This window comes from Martes martes (assembly GCF_963455335.1).
Source record: "Martes martes genome assembly, chromosome: 6".
Taxonomy (NCBI): Eukaryota; Metazoa; Chordata; class Mammalia; order Carnivora; family Mustelidae; genus Martes; species Martes martes.
This window is the reverse complement of record NC_137893.1, coordinates 132,809,191-132,836,078: the sequence shown is the minus strand read 5'-3', so window position 1 is coordinate 132,836,078 and position 26,888 is coordinate 132,809,191. Positions and strand designations below refer to the sequence as shown.

The window sequence follows — 26,888 nt, the reverse complement described above, 5'->3', positions numbered from 1 at the left end:
CAAATCCTGCTCTCCTGAAGTAGAAGACCATTCTTAGGCCAAGTCACTACTCTAAAATCTTGAATATGTTGCAAAACAAAAAACAAAAAAACTATCTCATAGAGGATAACTATTTTAACAGCATTATAAGAGGCAGGATTAAGTGCCCCAATAAATAATTGCTACCTCACAAGGAAAAATAAATTTACAAACTATTTTTTATCTAAGATACCATCAACCGTAAGATGCACCATATGTATCACTAAGAAAAAACACAGGCAATGAAATTGACACAATGCTTTCATAGTGTATAGAATGTTTATATTTATTGAAACGGTTTTTTAGAGTTAAGCAGATTTTTAACACATCAATCTTGTGCATACCGAAAGAAAGTGTGAAGTGAGTGGTTAGGTTATAACGATAACCTCATATTCTGAGTCCAACTCTTCTGAATCACTTCTCAGACCACAACCATCGACGCCTGCATTCTTCCACAGAACAGCACCCCTGGTGTCACCGAGCACACTGGGGAGGCCCCATTTCTTGAATGAGTGCCCCACCCCCATCTTCTGTTTCGTGTCAGCAGAAAGTCTGGAGCAAAATGATGTTTGACGCCTTAAAGATAACCCTGCTCGGCGCATGAACCAATCGCACCAGCCTCTTGTCGCTTTGAACTTGGTTTCGTCTATCCCCAGGGTTCTAGCAATTTCTCCTGCCTTCAATCGCATTGCTTGGCGCGTGACAGGCAATCCTTTTGCACGCATCTCACTGACAAAACATAATACGGCTTCATCCACTTGTGGGTATCTTCCTTTCTTGGGTCCCGTAAAGCATTTTGTTGTTGCTTTACAAGAAAATATGGAATGGCGGTCATTCCTCCAGCGCCGGACGTTTGCTTCACTAATCCCGAACGTACGCCCCGTGGCTCTGTTTCCATGCTTTTCTGCGTACACAATCACTTTTCGTTTCAATGCTGAATCATAGTGCAATCTTTTTGAAGACATCTTTAAATGCCAATTAAACCTGACACATTTGGTACCAACAATACCGTGACGATGCTGGGACAAGCTGTTAGTAAGTTCACGCACGCACAGGCTGGGATAATCACTTCATGACCCTCTCCTGGTTCACAGTAATCATGAGATACATCCCAATTTCGGACAAGGTAAAATGTGAAAGCAAAAACAAAAACACAACATACATTACAGAATCAATAAAATACGGTTTTTCAAGCATGTAATGTTTACCAGATACACACCAGTGCAAGATAATAAGCCGGGAGCCAGAGAGTAAGTATGTAAGTAGAAAGCTAATAAAGCAAAAGATTACCTTTAAGATGAAATCTGCAATGGTCTGATTTGGTTTTAATTCCCTTTATTTTCATATGGCTTACACAGAAATCTTTTTTTCTTTTATAATTGGACTTAAAATCCAAGTAAAAATGTTCTTCCATCTTTTACCAAACCGCACAGCCCGGTCATTAAAGACAGAGGCTCCCCACTGCCTTTCATCCTTCACTGTTACAGGACTAGAGCGAGGGTCAGTGGCCTTCATCAGCGGGTGCCCTTCTCTGTCGCGCAGATCTGATCCTGTGAGAAGATGACGAAGTGTCTTCTTCCGTCTCAGAGCCCGACGGCTCATGATCTCCCTCCTGAGATCCTGTATCTCCCACGAGTTCCCGCAGAAACTTGAATTTCGATAAAAAAAGATGCCATACGAAATACCAACCTAAAAAGAAGACAGAAACATTAAGAAAAATTATTACACACAATATTACCAATGGAGGACATGCCAGTTAATGGTGTATGTGTCAGGGATATATTACAAAACAGTATAGATAGTATCAACATGTATGTGATTGTAAATATATTTTTTACTTTTTTTTTTTTTTAACTATGGACAAGGCACAAGAATAAACTCTGACATTATACAAGAATGGCAAAAACTTTCTGCCTTCATGGAATTTAGAATCCAAGCATGGTCCATCTACATTAAAATTATGATGACATTATGATATCTAGGTCCAAGTGTTTATTATATTAAAATCAAATCTCTGAGAGCACTTTATTGGGGGAAAAAAGAAGATACTTTGCATAACTGAGACAGTTATGTCTCAGTGCTAATACTTACTAAAAGAAAGTCTGATCTGACCGCAATGTGAAACCATTATGTGGCAGGGGTCAAATGCACTTCTCTGAGAAATTGTCAGAATCAAGCTATTCATAAGTTTCTAGAAGTAATACATTTTTCAAGGAAATTAATACATTTTCTTTAATTACATGATGAAAGAATAAAGCCAGAGCACCACTACCTGAAGTTCAAGATTTTTAAAAATACACTATATTTTCAAGTCAAAGTTATTAAAAAGTCTGAACTCTCCTTAAAAATAAAAATTACTGGGGCACCTGGGTGGCTCAGCGGGTTAAGCCTCTGACTTTGGCTCAGGTCATGATCTCAGGGTCCTGGGATTGAGCCCCACATCGGGCTCTCTGCTCAGCGGGGAGCCTGCTTCTCCCTCTCTCTCTACCTGCTGCCTACTTGTGATTCTATCTCTGTTAAATAAATAAAATAAAATCTTTAAAAAAAATTAAAAAATAAAAATTACTGGGGTGCCTGAGTGGCTCAGTGGGTTAAAGCCTCTGCCTTCAGCTCAGGTCGTGATCTCAGGGTCCTGGGATCGAGCCCCACATCGGGCTCTCTGCTCTGTGGGGAGCCTGCTTCCCCTCCTCTGTCTCTCTGCCTGCCTCTCTGCCTACTTGTGATCTCTGTCAAATAAATAAATAAAATCTTTTTTAAATAAATAAAAGAGCAAATTAAAAAAATTAAAAAAAAAATAAAAATTACTGACCATGTTTTGTTTTTTTGCAAGGAGTCTGAAGTTCACTACATTTCAGAAGCACATGAGTAAGGATCAATCAATAAAATGAGTAGACAGGATAAAACCTCTGAACCCATGACTAGTTGCTCTGAAACGTTAAGCGCCTATTAAAGCAAACAAAAGTAACCACTGTGACCAAGTTTTCCACGCTGGTGTTGCCTGCTACTTTCAACTCTCTGGTTTCATAGAAAAGCAATGGACCATAGCATGTTCTGAGGAGAGCATTTTCCGAAGACAAAATCCAAGCAGCTTTTCTACCCCTGTATTACACCAGGTCACCCTGAATGACCACTTAAGGACGTTCTAATTCTACTTGTTTCTTTCTCGCAGTCCCTGAAGAGAAAAAAGAAAAAGATCAACACAAGCTCCTTGGTATTAAAAGACTAAAACTTCAGGGGCTTAATGCGATTTCTCAAGGGTTTGCTTTCCCTGAAGCTTGAGCGCTGAATGCTAACTGAACCACACCATAAGTGAACTTTCGTCAACCATGTGAGTAATGCTTAACTTCATCAAGTAGTATTTTCATAATATTCCAAGTCAGCACGCTCTCTTCTTCACCCACAATTCTTTGTAAAAGTGGGCACAGCGATTTAGCAGAAAGAACTCTGGAAGCGTCAGGAGCCCCAGTTCTGAGAGAAGATCACAAAGCTACGGTGGTAATTAATGAATGGTATGGTCTAGACCATAGTTAATCTTTTTTTTTTTTAAGATTTTATTTATTTATTTGACAGAGAGAGATCACAAGTAGGCAGAGAGGCAGGCAGAGAGACAGGAGGGAAGCAGGCTCCTCACTGAGCAGGGAGCCCGATGCGGGGCTCGATCCCAGGACCCTGAGACCATGACCTGAGCCAAAGGCAGAGGCTTAATCCACTGAGCCACCCAGGCGCCCCGCTATGGTGGTAATTAAATGAGAGGGGACCTACAGGGTTGCAGCGTCTGGCACTGAGTAAGCATTAGTAAGCTGTGCGGGTCCCTGGGCAGTGGGATCTGACATGGCTTCTATTTTGTTAACTATCTTTTCTCTTAATTGAGATACAAGTCACATAGCAGAAAATTTCCTTTTATAGGTTACAATTCAGTGACTTTGAGTATATTCACAAGGCTGTGCAAGCATCATCACGATCAAAGCCCAGAATATTTTCATCAACCCCAAAAGAAATCCCACATTCATCAGCGGTCACTCCCTATTTCCTCGTCCCCCACCCCGGCAACCAGTAATGGAACTGTCTCTAGGGATTTGTCTATTCCGAGCATTTCCCATCACAGCATGTCTTTTGGGTCTGGCTCCATCTGCTTGACCTATACTTTCAAGGTTCATCCTCCATGTCACAGGTAGCACTTCATTCCTTTTTATCACAGAAAAATATCCCATTGCACGGACACATCACATGTGGTTTAACCATTCAGCAGTGAAGGGCCATTGGGGTAGCTTCTCCTTTGGGGCTGGTATAAAAGAAAACAGTTTCTGCTGTTTGGCTGCAATGGCCATTTGTGTACAAGTTTTTGAAGAGACAGATTTTCATTTCTCTTGGGTATATTCCTAGGAGGACAACTGCTGGATCACGTGGTAACTTGATGCTTAACCACTTGAGAAACTGCTAAACTTTTTTTCCAAAGCAGCTGCACCACTCCACATCCCCACATCTGGAGCTGCAGGAGGCTCCAGTTTCCCTCATCCTCACCAACTCTCTTCATTGTCCACCTTTCTGGTGACAGTCATCTGAATGGGTGTAGCACTGACTTTTATTTGCATTTCCCTCGTGACTAAAGATGGTGAGCATCTGTTCACATGCTGATTGTCTACTTATATATCCTCTTTGGAGAATTATCTATCCCAGGGGCGCCTGGGTGATTCAGGTCATGATCTCCGGTTCCTGGGATCGAGGCCCGCATCAGGCTCTCTGCTCAGTGGGGAGCCTGTTTCCCCCTCTCTTTCTGCCTACCTCTCTGCCTACTTGTGATCTGTCAAATAAATAAATAAAATCTTTAAAAAAAAAAAAAAAAAGAAGTATCTATCCCATTCCTTTGCCCATTTTTTATAGCAGGTTGTCTTTTTCTTATTGAGTTGTAAGAGCTCTTTATATATATATATTTTTTTAAGATTTTATCTATTTACTTGACAAACAGAGATCGCAAGTAGGCAGAGAGGCAGGCAGAGGGGGAGGGTGGGAAGCAGGCTCCTGCCGAGCAGAGAGCTCAATGCGGGGCTCGATCCCAGGACCCTGAGACCACGACCTGAGCCGAAGGCAGAGGCTCAACCCACCGAGCCACCCAGGTGCCCCGAGCTCTTTATATATTCTTGATACTAGACCTTTATTACATATATGATTTCCAAATATTTCCTTCCACTCTGGATTGTTTTTTCACTGTCTTGACAATATTATTTGAAGTACAAATGTTTTTTATTATGATGAAGCCTAATTTATCTTTTTTCTTTCTTTCATAAAACCCAACTAGTCAATTTTTTCTTTGGCTGCTTCTACTTTTCGTGTCATATCTAGGGACCCACTGACTAACCCAAGGTCATGAAGATTTACACCTATGTATTCTTCCAACAGTTTTACTTTTAGCTCTTATATTTAGGTCTGATCTATTTTAGCTAATTTTAGCATGAGAAGATTCAAATTCATTCTTCTGCATGCGGATATCAAGTTGTTCCAAAACCTTTTGTTGAAAGACTGCTCTTCTCTCCAATAAACTGTCTTGACACCTTTGTCAAAAATCAAATGACCTGGGCACCTGGGTGGCTCAGTCAGTTAAGCATCTACCTTTGGCTCAGGTCATGATCCTGAAGTCACGGGATGCAGTCCCACAGGGTCTCCCTGTTCAGCAGGGAGTCTGCTTCTCCCTCTGTCCTTTACGCTACTTGTGCTCTCAAATAAATAAAATATTTTAAAAAGTTTTAAAATTGAGAGTTAAAGTCTACCATCTTTGTTTTTTTCAAGACTGTTTTGGCTGTTCTGAGTCCCTTGCATTTTCATATAAATTTTAGAATTATACTGTGGATTTCTGCAAAAAAGGCTGTGAGAATTGATAGGGATTACAACTGAATCTGCAGATTAATGTGGGGACCCTGCACGGGTTGTTTTTTTTTTTTAATACTTCCCTGTACCTACAAGATTTTTCCACAATAGACAAACATGACTTTGATAAATGGAAAAACGAGTCAGAAACTAATAAGTAAGTCAGGAATACTCTATAAACTTACATTGTTTTGAATATGGCTATGCCATTAATTGGCCTAAATTACTAAAGCCAGCTGATTTCAACAAACAGAAATGAAAACCCTTAACTCAGGTGAGTTTTGACTCTCAAAGACGACAGTCTTGACCTCATAAAGAACAAAGACTCCAACTGTGGCTACAAGGTGTGAAATGACCATAAAGAAAAGTAGGGAGGGGCGCCTGGGTGGCTCAGTGGGTTAAAGCCTCTGCCTTTGGCTCAGGTCGTGATCCCAGGGTCCTGGGATTGAGCCCTGCATGGCGTCGGGCTCTCTGCTCGGCAGGGAGCCTGCTTCCCTTCCTCTCTCTCTGCCTGCCCCTCTGCCTACTTGTGATCTCTGTCAAATAAATAAATAAAATCTTTAAAAAAAAAAAGGTAGGGAAGTACTCTTTTGACTAAAGAGAGACTATGGTGAAGGGTTGGCATGACTGGAGTCCCACCATAAAATACTAGCGTGCCCCTGTGCTGACAGTTAAGAGAAAGCAAAGTCTCCTAGCACTGAAATCTACACAATAAGCAACTAATAAGGACACCTGTTGCAGTCCGTTTGGGACGGTACAAAAGCATTCAGCTAGATCACAAACTCACTCTTTCTCAATGTTGATGAAACAAACAAACAAAAAAAAATTTTTTTTAAATCACTGCCAACAACCTGTGCAAGGGATTCAATCCCAAATCCAAATTCGGAATGTGGTTGCCAATGGTATACTTGAGTTCAGAGTAATAGGTCAGTAAGTACTACTACCTCCATCCACACTCACACTGCCTCTCCCTACCCCCACACACAGCGCTAAACTACTCCTTTTCGCACCTCTCCTTTGTATCCCCCAACCTGGGATAAGAAAACTTTAAAGGCATGCTAATCCCTCCCCCCATTCTGATCTATCAGGTATTAGGATATGCAAGGGTTGGGAGTGGAAGGGGAGCATGTGGGCAGTCACATTGCTTCCCACAAAACATCGTGAAGCAGACAATTCCCCTGACTGAGATACAGAGTTCATCTGCTGGGCAGCCAAAAAGAACAAATATTCACCGTGCTTGTTTTTTATGGACTTACTGTAATGACAGGGTGGGAATGCAAAGCTAAAAGACAAATTGTAGTGTTGATAAGAACTGCAGTGGTATTTACCAAACTGAGGGAAGTTCAACAAGTTGTTCTCCAAGTAAAATGACTTAAGTTCTAACCGAGCTATAATTTTTCAGAGACAGATGGCAGAAGGAAGTGGGGGAAGGGAGTTCCCACATCACAGTACCTACATTAGTAAGATCTCATGCTTCTACAAAGAGTATTATTAGTCTGAACAAAAGATGATTCTAAACACTCCAGGCAGTTTGATTAAAAAAAAATTACACATATGCTCAATTATTTTAGAAAAAGAACCATTATTAAAAACCCAATGAGTATATACCCAAGGAAACCATGACAGCGCCAGATAAAGCTGCTAGTAAGGCAGTTACTACGATGATTATACATTTTTTAACTCTGGGACAAGTACTGAAAGGAAATGCTTTGCACTTATCATTTAATGGTCAAATTGTCATTCAGTTTAACGAAACTGTCCATTCACATACTTCTGGTAGCTGCACTGTTCATCTACAGTATTTAAGTTATACTGGTCTTATGATAAAAACAAAGTAGAAAGTCATATACATGGTTCGTAACAGAAACCTTGACTTATCTTCACCAAAGAGAGGGAATTTATTGTTTGCTTACAGGAGAGTAAGCTTTACAGACTACATGGGGTACGACTACAGGCTGCTACAACTAGGAGAAGGCTGTTGTGAACCGATGTCATTCTCACAGCATTATCTGTTTCTCTCTACACACTTGCTTCACTTTCTTCTCCTGCTTCCCCTGCACACAGCTGCTTCTTCCTTGTTCTATGAAAGACTTTTCAGTTCATAACCTCAAAAAAAAAAAAAAAAAAAAACCACCCAAAAACCCCACCCTGGACCTCCATCCCAACTTGGGTCTAGTGTCAGACCCAGGCCCAGCGTCAGGGGGCATCACCTGTGTTAGGGATCTCGAGCATGGCTGCAGGGCTTACGCCAGAGAGCTGGAATGCGATCTTAGAGACTGCAGGGGAGTGGACAGGAGGGCCTACAGAAAGAATCCAGGAAAGCGGTCTCCTCTACTTTTTTTTTTTTTTTAGCAATAGTCCTGGAGGATGGTCCCCACGAATGAGTCACTCAGAAACAAAACATCCCTGAGCTAGGCAGGCAACTCTTCTGTTGGATAAACTCTTCAATCTTCTTGCCTTGATTCCTTCAAAACCACAACACAGTGTAACCTTTAATGAATGTCCACACTGCAAGAGGTCCTCAACCTCCTGAACTAAGAACTACTTCCGGTGGGGGTGAGGTGAGATTAGAGGAGGCTGGGAGTCATAGTCTCCCTTTTAGGGAAAAGAACACAAGTAAATGTAAGGCCAGTTCAAAAGTATTTATTATCCAATGGAATGACCCTAAAGATATGTGATTACCACTTTACAGCGATTTACAACAAAATCACTCCAACTGGCTACTCATCATAGTCTGCTAGAGAGCTTTGAGGAGTACAGCTCTGACTTCCCATGTAACTAGACCAGCTCAATTTGGACTCTGGCCCCGAGTGACCAACTTCTACCAGGTATGTGTATGTATCTTTGTGGGGCAGTGGGATGAAAAGAATAATAATCACTAAAAAAGCTACCTTTTACTGAAAAGATCTTACCCCTGTACCCTGCATGCCTACGGCCGACAAGAACTGTTGGGAAGCAGAGCTCATACAGTTCCTCCCACTGAGACCAGATACAAGGACACCAGAAAGGGCTTACCTGACCTTCCTCTATAGGATGTGTGTCTCATACCTCGTCCTGGGATTTAGTAAGAAAGAAATGGGAAGGAGGAAGTGGGAGAAGTGGGGAGAGAACTGTCCACAATTAGATGTATTTTACAGAATCAGAAATTCACACTGACTGATGAAAGCAGCCCTGCAGTTTTCCACAGTTTAAAAGGCAAGTGAGTGTCTTGCTCCAATTTCACAGTGATAAGCACCGTATGTCAGAAACACGGGCTGGCAACAGAGGGTGTATATTCCGGGATAAGCGAAGGAGCATTCATTTGTGTGTGCCAATAACGAAGCATTAGTTCAAAGGATGAGTTTCATGAAACACACTGTACATTGTTTTTCTCTGCAAGATAAAGGCGCTGGCAGTGGAAGGGTAGTGATAGCAAGATGAACCCGAGAGATGAACCAACACCATCAACACAACCCAAACCCAAGGGACAGCTGTAATTATAGAGCTCTCTGTTTAAAAAGTGCTTTCCTATTCAACAGCTCCTGTAATCCTCCCAACTGCCCTCTGAATTAATGAGACAGGAATCATTATCACCAATTTCTAGATAAGAAAATAAAGGCTCAAAGTGACTCAGCCATTGAAGAAGGCCAGCTAGGCAAGAGAGCAACAAATTTTAAAAGTGTATCTAATTTCTCAGATCTTCACGGTGGAAGTATGGCTAAAAACCCAAAACACTAAGTAGACTGAGAATTTGACTTCACTCCCCAAGATCTTCTCGGGTCAAAAGCCCAGCTACAGTATAATCACAAAGGTCTGTCTTTGGGGCATCATTCCAATGGAGTTACATAATCCCACCTTCACAACGGCACCTAAGTGGTTAACTAATTGCCTCAATACCAATCTCAAGTTGTACAAAGCTCTTTTCCATTTTCAATCCTCTGATTTTTATTTTTCTCTGAAGGCAGCTAAGGCTCTCTTCCAAGATAATCTATCCAAGGCCACAGACAAGGCGAAGTAAAATTAGAGCCATGCTCCTCTTGCCACAATACTCCCTCTACTGTGCGCCCCTTTCATAATGACACACTGGGCAACACTGGATGATGAGCCCCTGGAGATACCATTACTGAATCAACATGCTGAACTGTAACACCTCCACATCCAAAACTCTCTGATCCAACAAACAGGACATTTTTTAAGTTGCCTTCTAAAACCTCTTCTCTATTTTCTTCTCTCTTTGGTGACCACAACACACCCACAGATCAAAATATTACCTCTGTAACAAATGATAACCACATTTTCCCTCCATACTGCCCACCTTTCTTGAACCCCAGATAGGAATCCTCTTGGCTGGCTTGAAGACACCTTTACAAAGATTACATATCCCGCAGCTCCTTCTTCGATTTTCAGATTTCTGTAATAGGTATTACATCCTCTCCCCAACTCTCTGGTGAGAAACAGTTCCTTTTCAGCACACTGCCCCCTCCTCTCCCTTAGTGCTACAGATTCTACCTCAATAAGCCCTCTCCCATCTGTTCCCAATGCCATTTCTCTAGCCTACACCAAATCCTTACTAGCTGTCAACTGGATTATCAGCATAATGGCTGACAGCTCACATGCATGCTGGAGCCACACTGCTTAGCCATGAATCCCAACTCAGCAACTTACCTGCAACTTGAGCCAATTAACCTCCATGTGCCTCAGTTTCCTCCTGCATTAAATGGAGATAATAGTACCCACTCTCAAAGGGTGACACTAAAGAGAATGCATGGCACGTAAGAAACACATATCAAATGTTACCCATTGTCACTGTCTCCTAGGTTCCAGTCCCTTCCTCTCACGGGCTCACTACAGACACAAGGCTACTACCACCGTTACTAAGAATTTTGAGCGTCATTTGTACATAACTTCTATACCTTTCTCCTGCACTCTCTTCAGTATAATGTTGTCTTCAGTGACTGCTTTAGCACTTCGCACTCACTTCCACCCTTCACTGCATTAATAACTAACTGTCTCCCATTCCCCCCAAGACACAAGTTTCTGAAGACAAGGAAATGTATGGTTTATCCATGTCTTCCACTTTGTTCCCTATGTCTTCAACAGTACCTGGCACAGAGGAGACACTTAAATCAACCAACCTCCATGGTCTCAGCCCCCCAACACGCAGACAAAACTACCCATGAACTTAAGGGTATAATGACTTTCACCAATTAACCCATTTCAGAGCCTGAAGATGCCTGCTACATAATATAGTTATAAATGAGAGAACTGCTTTAAGACACTGAGCAGCCTTATCAACCAAGTTGACCTGACACATACAATACATTCTATTCAATAACTACAGAAGAATCATTCTTTTCAAGTGTACATAGAACATTTACCCAAACATACCATTAATCAGTCTCATTAACTTTAAGGGTAAAGCTTCTTATTTTTTTATACAAAATATATTTTCTGACCATAACAAAATTAAACTAGAAATTAATGACAAAATAGTATTGGGGAAAAAATTCAAATATTCAAAGTTTAAACAACATACTCCTAAATAATCCATTCCAAAGAGAAATCACAAGTGCAACTAAAAAATAGCTTGAACGGAATCTTTTTTTTTTTTTTAATTTAAATTCAGGTTAGTCAAAATATAGGGTAGTAGTACTGATTTCAAGAACAGAATTTAGCGATTCATCACTTACATACAACACCTCGTGCTCATCACAACAAATGTCCTCCTTAATGCCCATCACCTACGTAGCCCATTCCCCCATCCAGGACTCCTCTCCCCCACCCCCCAGAAAATTTTTTTTTTTTAAGATCAAAAGCAATACCCGTGACTTCTGGCATAGCCATGGCAGCTAACGCTACCACTAACCCATTGCAATTGCTGCCTCCAGAGCTTGTGGACAAAAGTATAGGATGAAGAATTCACTGTGATGTAAAGTGACAAAGAAATGGTTGGCACTCTTGGGATTTGAGGACTTTGTCAATATGGTACTGGGGGATGTCACTGAGTTTGAAATCACAACAGAAGGAAGAAGGATCACTAAATTAGATCAAATTCTGCTAAATGGAAATAATACAACAATGCTGGTTCCTGGAGAAGGTCCTAAAGTATGAATGGATTTCCTGGACTTACTCTGTTTTGTCCTATAATAACAAAATAGAAAAAAATTTTTTAACCTTTTAATGTTTGGATTCTATAAAGCTAAGTTTCACGTTAAAGGGAAATATTTTGAAGATGCATTTGTAAATGCCCATTTTTGTAAATTAACCACTATTATCTTGGAAAAAGAAGAACAGTTTGTTCTTTGAAGACTAAAATAAAAATGTTTTGGGTTTAAAAACATAAAATAACAAAAGCAATACCCACAAAGAAATTTATTAACTATTAAAAAAAAAAAAGCCTAAAATCAATAGCCTAAGCTTCTACCATGAGAAACTAGAAAAGTACAAATTAAACTCAGAATAAGTAGAATAAAATAAAGAGAAAAGCATAAAGCAATTAAATAGAATATGGACGAATAATAAAGGGGGAAAAACACAAATCAAAGTTAATTCTTCAAAATGATCAGAAAAATGTATACACCTCCAACCAAACTGATCATGTGACAAAAAAAAAAAAAGACACACAAATAAGGAATGAAAGAGAAGACATCACCATAGATCCCACAGATACTAAAAGGATAATGACAATATTAGAAACTTTACTCTTAAAAATTACACAATTCAGATTAGAGTGTTTGAAAAGCACAAACTATGAAAACTCACAAAAGAAACAGATAACTAGAACAGCCCAGTACCCAGCAAAGAAATTCAATTTTTACTTAATACCTTCCCCAAAAGAAAAGTCCTGGCCCAGATTAATTCCACCGAACATTTAAGAAAGAAATCATACAAACTGTGGCAGATACAGCTTAGTAACCTCAATGAATCAAGCCATGTGTACCTCTTGTGTGACCTTTTCCGTGTGTGTGGACAGAACCTGTGATCTACTTCCAACCAAGAGAATACAGCAAGGGTGATGGGGCAGGTTATGTGATAAACGTAAAAGGATTTTGCAGATACAATTAAGGTCTCCATCAGCTGATTCTGAGTTACTGAAAAGAGAAATTATAGTGGGTAGACCCAACTTAATTAAGCATAAATCTTTAAAAGAGAGACTAAGACCTTCCTTGGTATCACAGAGATTGTCCTGTTGACTTAAAGCAAGCCACTGTAAGTGCTACAGTCAGTCACAAGGAACTGAATTCTGTCAGCAGTCCTAAGAGACAGGCTAACACTCTGAATGCACTTGTGAGATGGAGAACAAGGGACCCAGCCTAAGCCATATCCAGACTCTCAACCTGCAGAAACTGAGCTAATAATTATATGTTGTCGTAAGCTGTTAAGTTTGTGGTAATTTGTTATGCAGCAACAGAAAACTAACATCCTAATTCTGAGCAAACTCTTCCAAGAAACAGAAGAGGAACACTTCCCAACTCATTGACTAGGTCTTACACGACCTTTATGACAAAACCAGATAAAGGCATTTAAGAAAGCTACTAATACTCCTTATGAATGTAAATGGGAAAACCTTACATATTTAGTAAATCAAATATTGCAATATAAGTAAAGCATAACCCATCAATATATAAAAAGGGTTTATCTGAGGAATGTTTTAACATTCAAAATTCAATGTAATACACCATACAGACTTAGAGAAAAACGCCATGATCATTTCAATGCAGAAAAAACATGGAAAAGAAATCCAACATCTTCTGCTAATTTTTTAAAAAATTTCAAAGTAAGAAGGAAAGTTTCCTTTTCTGACCTGATAAAGAATATCTACAAACTACAGCTAACATTAAACTGAACAGTGAGAGACTGTTTCTCTACAAAAGATCAAGGAGAAAGATCTGCTCTCACCCATTTCTTTCAATGAGGCAAAAACTAAAAGACATAGACACCGAAAGGAATAGGTAAAACAATCCTCATTAGCAGTTGGTATAAACCTCTGGGTAGAAAATTCTATGGAATTTACAAAAAAATAAAGGTCATAAGTGAAATTTGCAGTTGTGTAGAATATACTGCCAATACACAAAAGTCATCTGTATTTCTATATATTTACAGCAAACACTAAATGAGCACCACGTACAACAGCATCAAAAATATGAATCCTTTGCAGTTAAATTTGACAAAATTAATGCAAGAACTGTATTATATACTGAAATACATAAAATGTTGCTGAGAAAAACTAAAGTCCTAAAAAAAAAAAAAACAAAATAAAAATAAAGAAATACAATATGGCCATGGATTGTAAGATTAACATGTCTATATTCTCCAACTTCAAAAGATCTATTTTAACAAGCTGATTCTAAAGCTCATAAGGAAATGCAAAGGATCTAAAGCAGCAAACATTTTGAAAACAATAACACTGCATAACCTACACAATTGGCATAAAGATACATATATGTCAGTGGAAAAGAATAGTCCAGAAATAAACCCATATAGAGATGATCAAGTGACTTCCAACAACTGCCTTTTCAATAAATGATGCTAAAACACCCTTATGTAAAAAGAACCCTGATCCTTAACCCATACCAAACACAAAAAATTACTTCAAAGAAAGTATCTACAAAACATGTATCTGATAGAAGACTGTACCCAAAATAAATAAGAATTGTTACAACTTGATAATAAAAAGACAATGCAATTTCTTAAGCGGGCAATGAATTTAAACAGACACTTGACAACACGGCTGTTGGCAATGGAAAATAGTTGGCAATTTCTTATAAATTTACCCAAGAGAAATGAGAACATATACCCCCACCAAGACGTGTAAATGAATGCTAACAATAGCAGTAATACTTGTAACAGCCCCAAACTGAATACCCTAACATCCACCAGTTAAGCAAGTGGATTAACAAACTGTGTATACCCATCCAATGGGATATTAACCATCAATTTAAAAAAATGAATCACTGATATATATAACAATACAGATGGATTTCAAGAGCATTATGCTAAATGAAATAACTCAAACACAAAAGACTTGCTGCATGATTCCATTTACATTAAATTCTAGAAGAGGCAAAATTATGGTTATGGAAAGCAGGGCCATTGTTGCAAGGGGCTTGAGCAAGGGGCTTGAGGACCGACTACAGAAGGACATGAGGGAATCTTCTGGAGTGCTCAAGATGTTCTGTATCTTGATTGTGGTGCTGGTCACACCACTGCATATACTTGCTTAAACTTATCAAATTTCCCAAATTTGTACTTTCTCTCCATACTTTTCTGTGATGAACACGTTTTACCATATTCTCTCGTTATCTTTGAAATGTTTAAGATCCATATTGAACTAAGGACAGTTTATATTTCTAAGATTTAATCTTTGAAGAACTATTTTTAATACTATTATTTTTCAAAGACTAAACTATTATTTAATCTTTGAAAAACGATTTTCCACACACCAGTTAATTCCTATTTCTTCACTTGTACCTGAATGTGAGCTACATAAGCAGAAAGAGATCAATCTTCAGTATTCCCAGATTCTATCATCTCCATTTGTCTGCGGGTTGAAATTAAGAGGCTGCTCAAGTCACACAGCTAGTAAGTGGCAGCGCCGGCAGTCTGTAAAGCGGTCTGTAAAGCTAGATCAGCCAGAATCCAGCTCTGGTCACTAACTCCCTGACCCTGTTTGGCACAGCAGGAACCCTACACCAGGCACTCAACAAGGCCTGCAAATCTCAGTCTGTCCACAGTGTGTTAAACCACGTTGAACCAGGGAGCACAGCCAAGCCAACCCCTGGAGGAGGGGAAATCTGCACACCAAGACAACTACTTCTCTCTCATGTAGGCCCACATAGATACTCTCCTGTGATTTAAAGACTTCAATCTCCTATGCTCTGTAGACACAGGGGCAGGCAGAGCAGACAAAAATGTCAGGCATTGTTGGGTCAGGCTACAGTCTGACCAACACCACTCCCAGCCCCTACACAGTTACCTTGTTTCAAACTCTGATCAACCTTAAGACCAACCTACCTGGTTTCCTTGCTTCTAGCCTCCCGCTCCTCACACTGTATGAAGGTGAGCGTACAAAATTCTAAGTTCCTGATTAAAAACTCTTAGTTCCCCGCTGCCTATCAGAAAGCATAAATTCTGCAGGAGATGCGTATAAAATGCTACAATTTATGTGCTTCCTGCCTCCATCTATAACCTCATTTTAGCCAATTCTTCAAGGACCGAAAATTCATTCATTTGAATATTCATGTTCGAAACACCATTCTCACTGAAACATATCTGCCCCTTAGGTTAGAATTCTAGGCAAAAATAAAGCATTGTAAGGGGAAAGGGGGCAGATATATGGGAGGCTTGTGTCTTATGGAGAGGTCAGGGAAGCCTCAAAGACACCTGGAATGGCCGTGACAAAGTTGCCATTTACGGAGATGGAAAAGGCTCCTAGATCAAGAATGTGGCTTTAGATACGTTTATTATATTCATTCTTCAAGAGTGTTTATAACCCCATCTCCAGACCCTCTCCCTCCCCGGAGGTCTGGCAGGTGGAGCTAAAACTTCTCATTCTTTAATCCCGTTTAGTGTTTTTAGTGACTAGCCCCTATCCTCAAACCACCTAGGGGCCCCACCCTGAGCCAGAGCCCGAGCATAAATCCAGGAGTGGTCGGAAGAGGCTTGCTATGAATAACAGAAGATGCTACTATCACTCAGTAAATTCTAAGGGTCTGGGGAACTTTTTGCCAGAGACCAGGGACAAAAACCAAATATCCCACTGAGATGAACTCAGTACTTGATGATTGCTCCTGAAGCCATGGGCAAAGAAAGTTTGTTTCTGTTTAAAAGAAAGGTAATTATATCGGGGCGCCTGGGTGACTCAGTAGGTTAAAGCCTCTGCCTTCGGCTCCGGTCATGATCCTAGGGTCCTGGGATGGAGCCCCGCATCGGGCTCTCTGCTCAGCAGGGAGCCTGCTTCCTCCACTCTCTCTCTCTGCCTGCCTCTCTGCCTACTTGTGATCTGCCTGTCAAATAAATAAAAAAAATCTTAAAAAAAAAACAAAAAACAAAAGAGAAGTAATTATATCATAAAGGCCATATGCAAAAAGTTCACAGCGAATTATCATTCTCAATGGGGAAAAACTGGGAGTTTTCCTCTAAGATCAGGAACACAACAGGGAGGCCCACTTTCACCACTGTTGTTCAACACAGTACTGGAAGTCCTAGCCTCAGCAATTAGACAACAAAATGAAATAAAAGGCATCCGAATCAGCAAAGAAGTCAAACAGATGACAGGATACTCTACCTGGAAAATCCAAAAGACTTCACCCCAAAATTGCTAGAACTCATACAGGAATTCAGCAAAGTGTCAGGATACATAATCAATGCATAGAAATCAGTTGCATTTATATACACAAACGAGAAAGAAGAAAAATTTAAGAGTTGATCCCATTTATAACTGCACCCAAAACCGTAAGATACCAATGAATAAACCTAACCAAAGAGGCAAAGAATCTGTACTCAGAAAACTATAGAACACTCATGAAAGGAACTGAGGAAGACAAAGAAATGGAAAAACATTTCATGCCCATGGATTGGAAGAATATTGTTAAAATATCTATGCGACCTAGAACAATCTACACATTTAAGCAATCCCTATCAAAATACTATCAACTTTTTTCACAGAGCTGGAACAAATAATCCTTAAATTTGTATGGAACCAGAAAGGACCCCAAATAGCCAAAGGAATGTTGAAAAAGAAAAAGCCAGTGGAATAACAATTCTAGACTTCAAGCTATATTACAAAGCTGTCATCATCAAGACAGCAAGGTAAATGGCACAAAAACAGACAAACAGATGAATGGAACAGAATAGAGAACCCAGAAATGGACCCTCAACTCTACGGTCAACTCATCTTCGACAAAGCAGGAAAGAGTATCCAATGGGAAAGACAGTCTCTTCAACAAATGATGTTGGTAAAACTGGACAGCCACATGCAGAAGAGTGAAACTGGACCATTTCTTTACACCATACACAAAAATAGACTCAAAATGGATGAAAGACCCAAATGTGAGAGATAGGAATCTATCAAAATCCTAGAGGAGAACACAGGCAGCAACCTGTGGGACTTTGGACACCAACTTCTTGCTAAACAGATCTCCAAAGCCAAGGGAAACAAAGGCAAAAATGAACTATTAGGACTTAATATAAAAAACATTTGTACAGCAAAGGAAACAGTCAACAAAACCAAAGACAATCAACAGAATGGGAGAAGATATCTGCAAATGTCTTATCAGATAAGGAACTAGTATCCAAAATCTATAAAAAAATTTATTGAACACCCAAAGAACAAATAATCCAATCAAGAAACTGGCAGAAGACATGAACAGACATTTCTCCAAAGACGTCCAAATGGCCAACACACACATGAAAAAGTGCTCAACATCACTCCTAAAACCACAATGAGATACTACCTCACACCAGTCAGAATGGCTAAAATTAACAAGACAGGAAACAAAAAAAGATGTTGGCGAAGATGCAGAGAAAGGAGAGCCCTCCTACGCTGTTGGTGGGAATGCAAGCTATGGAGGTTCCTCAAAAAGTTGAAAATAGAGCTACCCTACGACCCAGCAATTGCACTACAGGTTATTTACCCCAAAGATGCATAGCAGCAATGTCCACAACAGCCAAACTACAGAAAGAGTCCAGAGGCCCATGGACAGATAAATGGGTAAAGAAGATGTGATAGATATATACATACATATACATATATACATACATGTACGTATGCAACGGATTACTACTCAGCAATCAAAAAAATGAAATCTTGCCATTTGCAACAACGTGGATGGAACTAGAGGGTATTATGCTAAGTGAAATAAGTCAATCAGAGAAAGACAACTGTCATATGATCTCACTCATATGCAGAATTTAAGGAACGAAACAGGATCACAGAGGAAGAGAGGAAAAAATAAAATAAGACAAAATCAGAGAGGCAGACAAACCATAAGAGATCTTAATCACAGAAAACAAACTGAGGGTTGCTGGAGGAGGGTGGGGGGACAGGGTAACTGGGTGAGGGACATTAAGGAGGACACATGATGTAATGACACTGGGTACTATACGAGAGCGATGAATCACTGAACTATGCCTCTAAAACTAATAATACACTATACGTTAATTAACTGAATTTAAATAAAAAAATGATGGAAATTCATTAAAAAAAAGGAAGGTAATTACCAGGGAATGAATACACACACCTAACTTGATGAATTTCTCATAAAATACAGTATACCTATATTAGTAAGCTTTTCTTAGATTCTTATAAATTTGTTGCTGGAAGTAACAACTAAATTGTATCCCCTTCCAGGATTTGTGATTTAGTGGTAGAACCAGATTTTCCTTATCTTTGTATCTCAGAACCAAGCTTGTTAAGAGATGCTCAAATATTTGGGGGATGAATGGGTATATGATATACGGCCGGTAACTGGGAATGAATAAGGTAAAACAATGCCCAAGACTTCACGCATAACCTAAACACAAGGAGTTGTTTTAGGTAACGATTCTCAGCTTCTCTGTGAAACAAGAAAAAGGAGTAGAGTCGTGCACTTGAAACTGGAACTCAGAAGCCTAGGTTGTGCTGAAGTTCCCATGTATGTACCTTCCCTACTGGAGTATATAAGGTCCTCAAGAACATGAATTACTCTTGTTAATTTCTGGATACCCATGAGCCCTGCCACAGCATCTGATCATGAGTGCACTGAGTAATATAAAATTTATCCATTTTGAGATAAACTTGGTTTGTACCACACTTAAGACTTATTTGTAATTTGTAATGGGTATTGATTTGTACTGAGGAATCTTTCTTCGTTCTTCCTTCAAATATGAGGACCTACTACATGCCAGGCACTACTCTAAAATCCAAGGACAGAGCAGTGAATTAGCCAAACAGGGTCCCTGTCTTCATGGGGCCCATACTCTAATGGGGGCAAAAACACATAAACAGCTCATTTCAGAAAGGGCTGAGTGCTCAGAAAACCAAGGGTCAGTGAGATAAAGAGTAACCGGATGAGTCGCCCTAGGTGGACAGGGTGGTTGATGTGAAACCCGACTGAAGAAGGACGAGTCACATGAACAGCCAGAGGAAGACTGAGGGCAAAGGGCCTGGGGAGAGTACAAGGTTGGCCTGTTAGTGGAACAATGAGAGTAGTGGGGGGGCATGGAGAAAGCACGAAGGACTGTATCACTCAGATCCTTGTAGCCACAGTAAGGGATCTAGACTGTATTTCAAGGGAAATGGAGCCACTAGAGGATAGGTGTTAAGCAGGTTTTTAAAAGACTGGCAAATGATCTAGCAGACCAAAGGAAACAAGTCTGGATGGCAGGAGAAAAGGATAGCAACTGGAGCCAAAACCCAACCAAGAACTATGGGACAGATCAGGATTTCAGGAAAGCAGAAGGATTGAGAAAGGAAGAAAAAAGGACTGGCTGAAAGTCTATTTACAAAATTGTCATGCAGTCAGCCAAGCTTTAACACCCAAGCTTGTAATACCCGAAAATGAGAGGATTCTCCTCTGATAAGATGGAATAACATGGACATTTCCAGATAGAGGCCAACCTACTGCCAGAATTGACTGAGAATTTATGACCATCTTTCACTCCCTCATCCATAAATATGAATACAGAACAGAGCACTGGCCATTTGTAAAAATCTTCAATCACAAAGAGTCCAAAGCAAACAAACCATAAGAAAATACATGGAAGAAGCAAAGCCAATTGCGCAGGGAGAAGAAAAACACCTTATTAAAAACTACAGTGGACCCTTAAACAACACAGGTTTGAACTGTGTGGGCCCATTTACAGACAGAATTTCTTCAATAAATATAGTATAGTACTATAAACGTATTTTCTCTTCCTTATGACTTTCTTAATAACATTTTCTTTTCCACTTTATTGCAAGAACACATTATATAATAGATATACAAAATTTGTGTTAACTCTGTTCTCAATAAGGCTTCCAGTCAACAGAAGACTATTAGTAGTTAAGTTTTTAAGAAGTCAAAAGTTATCCATAGATTTTTCAACTGTGCAGGGGTGGGTGGGGGGATTGGCATGCCAACCCCCATGTTGTTGAAGGGTCAACTGTATAACTAATATGGTTATAGAGACAACATATTACATAATGCAAAACAGATGCTGGCAAAGCAATCAGAAAACAAGAAAGTTCTGAAATTAAAAACTGGATAAATAAAAAGGTAAGAGAAGCTAAAACCCAAAACATATGCCAGAAGGGAGAGGAGACATAATAGAAAATAGGAGATAAACAGGTAATACTAGAGAAATCAGCCCATGAGGTCCAACCTCCAACTAACGTAAGTTTTTTTTTTTTTTTTTAACTGAAAGGGCCCAGGAAAACAGAAGGAAGAGAAATATACGAAGACATATCAGTATGATATTTCAGAATAACAATGACAGAAAAAACTATCAGAAAGCATCTAGAAAGACAAATCAAGTTACTTATAAGGACACAGAAACAGAAGGCATTAGATTTCTTAAAATCAGGTCCAGGAAGCGAGATATCAGTGAAGTTATCATTTCTAAGTTATGAATGAAAATTATCTACCACTTGAAACGTATTCAAATTATCAATCATGTATAGAGGTAGATTTTTCTAGAAACTTTGACATCAGTAAAAGACATCTGACATCAATGAAAGACATTTTTAGGTAAGCATTAGCTCAAAAAATCTTTCATGCATTCTCCCTCAGAAAGCTAACAGAAAATGTGCTCCTGCAAAACAAGATTATAAACGAGCAAGATGACGAAATGAGATCCAGAAAACAGGGTCTGCAGCAGAGAAAGTGAAGGGCAGGCCGAGAAGGAAGGAGAGCTCTAAGACTGGGCCGGGGAATGGGGCCAGGGGATCAACAAGGGGCACATACAAAAAAGTAATACTATAGGTAAATTAAAAAGGCAACTGTTAACTTCAAGAGAAATGAAGAATCACGTAAGAAAAGTAAGTGTAGTCATGTTACACTATTTGACCAGCAGGGACTATTTACACAGTTAAAATATAAATCTTGGGGCACCTGGGTGGTGCAGTCGTTTAAGTGTCCTACTCTCAAGTTCATGATCTTAGGGTTGTGAGACAGTCTCACAAATGAGCTCCAAATGAGCATGGAGCCTGCTTAAGATTCTCTTTCCCTCTGCCCCTCCCCACCTCTAAAAAAAAAAAAAAGTTAAAATTTAAATCTTGACTCTCCAATGAATAAGTTGTCATTACTTACGGCATGCAGGTAAAGAAGCGGGGACTCCACCGTGGTTAATAAATACTGTCTAAAATTGCAAAATCAAGAACTAGCTGTGAATAAATTTACGAATATGGAAATAAATAGGTGGAGGAAACAGTGGAGTGGAGGGCTGAAGGGAAGTACTTTATGCCTTTGGTACTGTTAACTTTTGAAATTTTCTTGTTAAAAACATTTGAGAAAACCCAGTCTTAATACAAGAGTCCAACTAGTACGGAACATAGGTGAGGTTGGGTGGGGTGAGGTTCTGAGCCAAGGGCCAAGAAAGAATTCTTGGACATCTCTGATGCAAAAAGGTGGTTTTATTAAAACACAGACAGGACCTGAGGGCAGAGGGAGTTGCACTGGGATTGTGTGGAGCAATAGATGATATACTCTGGGTTGGGGGAGGTAAGGAAAAAAAGCAAGTTTTCAAAAGAACTTTCATATGCTAAAAAAGACCTATGAGATACCAGAGTCCTTGCCATTTTCAAGGTGAGCTTGTTTTCCCCTCTAGCAAGGTATTAACGTTAAGATAGCTGGGAGCTTCCTGGAAGAATGTCACACACATCCCATGGGGTGGGGGGGCGGCGTGAATTGCAGGGTGTCAGCTTCTGCTTTGTCTTCAGCTAGCCTTCTGCTCCCTCACCATAAAGAAAAGAGGGGGTCAAAGGACACTAGTTAAGAAACCAATGCAAGCCGAAGATGAGAATGGTAGTGGTGATCACAGACATGGAGAAGAGAACATATTTCACATTTCTTAAAGACATAAAACTGAAGACACTTCCAGATAGAGCTGGTATTTGTAAGGGAAATGGGATGGGACCAAAGGAAAGGGCAAAACCAGACACCCACATCCTTGGGTGCTGGTAACATCTGAGACAGGAAGGGGGCAAAGGGAAAAACAGGTGACAGAAATCAAGAGTTGTGTTTTAGGGGTATTAAGTTTGAGATGCTTTTTATATCTCCAAGCAGGGCTATCAAGAAAAAACAGTTGGTACATGAGCCTGAGGTACAGCAGAAAAGTGAGAGCTGGAGATGTTAAATTGAGTCATTAGTTACAGTTAATATTTAAATCTCTAGGGCTGGATAAGATACCATGGGGAGAGAACAGAAGGAAAGGGAATAGAAATATATATTTGTATTAAAATGTTACAGAAATATAATGGAAAATAACTACATCTCATGGAATAAGGGCAAGTACTAGTCCATACAATTTTTATTTCAGAGACAGAAAGATGATAGCTAGATTGATAGATGTATAAATAGATATATGTAATTTATATACTTAAGAATGCACTGGGAAAAATGTATTTCCTATCAAAGACTGTGGTCCAAAAACATTTAATAAAACATTCTAGTGAGGGGCACCTGAGTGGCTCATTCAGTTAAGCATCCGACCCTAGGTTTTGGCTCAGGTCTTGATCTCAGGGTCATGGGATCAAGCCCCATGTTGGGCTCCGTGCTCGGTGTTGTCTGCTTCTCTCCCTCCCCTCTCGCTTTCTCTCTCTCAAATAAATTTTTTTAAAATAAATAAATTCTAAGGGATGAGAAGCCAGGAAAAGATAAACAATTAAACACTATGGGACTAAGGTTTTATTAGACAGTAATAAATGACCTTTTCAAAAAACAAACGTAGCCCCCTCAAGGTCCTGGAAATCTTGCCTCCAAAATTCCTTAGAGACTTACCTAATCCTAACCCTTCCCAACTTCAAAGTATATAATGGAGCACTCTTCCTGACCCCAGTGCAGCTCTTTCTGCCCAAGAGGTCCTGTCCCCGTGCTTTAATAAAATCACCTTTTTGCACCAAAGACATCTCAAGAATTCTTTTTTAGCTGTTGGCTTCGAACCCTCATGTCTTTCCTACATCAGGAAGGTACTATGAAAACACAGTGTACAAAAGCCACGAGAAATCCTTCATAGAAAGAATGTTAACCTGTACAGATTGAGTATGAGAGGTTAAACACAATTAGGACTAAGTGACCACAGACTTGGTAATATCGAGGCCATTTGTTACTGACCTTGACAAGGGCCACTTCAGTGAATGGTGAAAGTGGAAAGCATTTTAGCATGGACGAGAGGCAAGAAAAGTACACACAACCAATACACACGAGAGAAAAAAAAACCTCCCGAGAAACCTGAAATTTGGAAGTCAGCACTGACAGTGTCAAAGAGCCAGTCAGTTCCACAATAAAGTAGGTAATGAGTTTCTCAGGGCAGGCCTGCATCACAGGTTTCTAATCTCCAACCTGACTGTATTTGGACAGGGCTTTTAGAGAGTTAACTAAGGTTAAAAGAATTCATAAGGGTGAGGCCCTAATCCCATATGACTGGCACTCTTTTTAGAAAAAAGATTAGGGCACAGGCACACAGAAGAAAGACTACATGAGGACACAAGGAGAAGACAGCCATCTTCAAGCCAAGGAGAGGCCTCAGTAGAAATCAACCCTGCTGACACCTTGCTTGATCTTGGACGTCTTGCCTACAGAACTGCGGGGACATACATTTCTGTTGTTTGTATTTTGTTACGGCATCCTCGCAAACTAATACAATGCCCGAGATTCTCCAGTCTCTAGTTGGACCCCTCCCTCCACTCCCCAAGCCTCAGGTGCAACCCAGTCAAAACATGAAACTACTCCATCATTAGCTCTCCCAACAAAACAGTGCTTGAATTACCTTCTTCATAAAGCTATCAGCTCTGGACCACTCCAATCAAAATAAAATGTGTTTTACTTACCACACCTCACCTCTCATTCCACAATATTTTCTGAAACCAAAGGCAAGGCATTTTTAGAAAAATGAGTAAAATCAAAGTTAACTAGCTATTGGGAGCTGAGAGAACAAATAAGATGTTAAGTAGCAACAGGGAATTTGGGTGCCCCCCAAGACAGATTCGGCAAATATTCCATACAAGGTTCTTTATGGTCTAAATGCCACACAGATCCCCACCTCCAAGCAGCTGGCATCCTCCTTCCTCACAGGCAAACAAATCACACAGATCTGGTTTTCCTTACTTCCAGCATCTTACGTATCTACAATTAGCCCCAAATCCTGCCGTCACAAGCAGGAAACCAAGAAAGGCGTTCAATTGTTTTATCATCAGACAAGAAAGTCTGTTAACTCTGGTTCCTTCCTATGGCAAGAAAATTAAAAATACACATACAAGTATGTAAACACAAATATATACAATAAAATGCAACTGTAAATACAAATACATATAAAACGCTTCTGCGTAAGTGCACACATCTTTTCCAAACACAGCTGATACTGAGCAGTTAGTACATTAACCATGAAATGAATAAGCCCTATAGTTTTTACTTTTATTTCTGACAAATTATTGCATCTAAAGCTGAACTAGCCTTCAATACATACTGGAATTATGAAAAATGAAACTCACTGACACTGGGTTCTCAATACTTCCCAAATTTTCACAATCCCCCAGTCACTCTGCTAAGGGACTTGTGCTTATCAGTTACTATATGTAAAGAAGTCAAGAAGATCTAAAATTGTGCTAATATTACCCTGAAAAAGTTTTACATCCTCCCATCCCGAGAAAGAAAGAAAAAACATCACAGCAAACAAAATAGCACCATTATTACCAAACAGACTTAGGTTACCTGACCCTGGAATTTTAATATAGCCGGTGTTTTTTAAATTCTGCCTTGCCTCGACATTTCTGCCTGAAATTCAGTTTGAGCCTGAACTCGAAGTAAACAATTTCCCGGGCGCTTCCAACCCAACTCTGTCCCTACCCCTGATAAAGTGAAGGAAGGGAAACGTCTCATTATCATCAGGGTCAGAACCTCTGAAAAAGGAAAAGGAGTAACCAATCACTTCACCTTCGAATACAGGCCAAGGTTAAAATCTGGGCAGCCAGTGTTCAGAATGGCAATCAGGGGCAGACGCTGCCCGTGAAGCAGTCTCTGGTTTAACCCCGAGTCAGGATGCCCAGCCATGGATCCCGCTCCTTCCCTCTCCGGGATGCCGGCGGGCCTCTCCCGGGGAAGGGACACGTCTCCCCCGGCTCAGTCCTTAGAGCTAGGTGGACAGCAGACGATTTTAAGACACTTGTCCGTCCACGCCATTAAAAACAAAAACAAGAAACAGAACAAGTGAGCACCCGAGTCGCGCTGGCGTGTGTACTAGCGTGTGGAAGTGCCCCGCGGCGGACGCCCCACTCACCGCACACCATCAGCAGCAGCACGATCACCAGCGTGGCCACGAACACCACCAGGGTCAGCCCGATGTTGTGCCACATCTTGGGGGGAGGACGGCGGTCGGCGCCGGGCTGCCGAGCGGCGGGCGCGGGCGGGCCGGTGGCGCGTGCTGGGCTTCAGCGGCGGGCGCCGGGGGCTGCTGGGCGGCTAGGGCGGCGGGCGCCCCCTCGGCAGCGCCCCCAGGGGGCGGGACGGGGGCGGTGCGGGGGTGGAGGGGGCCCTCCTTCGCTCCCCGACCCGCGGAGCGCCCGGCAAGGCGCGACGCAGGACGCCCCTACCCCCTCATCGCTCCGGGGAGCCGGGGACGCGTAGCCCGGAGACCCAGGCGACAGCCGGATGTGCTTCCATGGCGGACGCCGCGCGCCCGTAGACGGGAGAGGGGGCGAGCGCAGGGACGCGCAGCGGCCACACGGCCCTCGTCGCCGTCCGCCCGGGGCGGATGGGGATGGGAGGTGGGAGGCTCCTCAGCTCGCAGAGACAGCGGCTAACGTCTCCGGCGGCGGCCGCCGCAGTTTCTCGACCCCAGTCCCCTCCCCCAGCAGT

At 40.8% G+C, this 26,888-nt stretch overlaps 1 protein-coding gene and 1 pseudogene across 2 annotated transcripts; one reads left to right on the top strand and one right to left on the bottom strand.

Moving 5' to 3' along the window:
- Positions 1 to 281: 281 nt before the first annotated feature.
- SMIM13 (small integral membrane protein 13) lies at positions 282 to 26,888 on the bottom strand. Its single transcript, XM_080805493.1, has 2 exons — positions 26,311 to 26,888; positions 282 to 1,707 (listed from the first exon to the last, which is right to left on the bottom strand). The coding sequence occupies exons 1-2, from the start codon at positions 26,384 to 26,386 to the stop codon at positions 1,520 to 1,522; spliced, it is 264 nt and encodes an 87-aa protein (XP_080661619.1). The 5' UTR covers positions 26,387 to 26,888; the 3' UTR covers positions 282 to 1,519.
- Positions 11,702 to 11,970, top strand: LOC308345192 (U6 snRNA-associated Sm-like protein LSm5; annotated as a pseudogene). Its single transcript has one exon. The product of its transcript is annotated as a U6 snRNA-associated Sm-like protein LSm5 (transcript).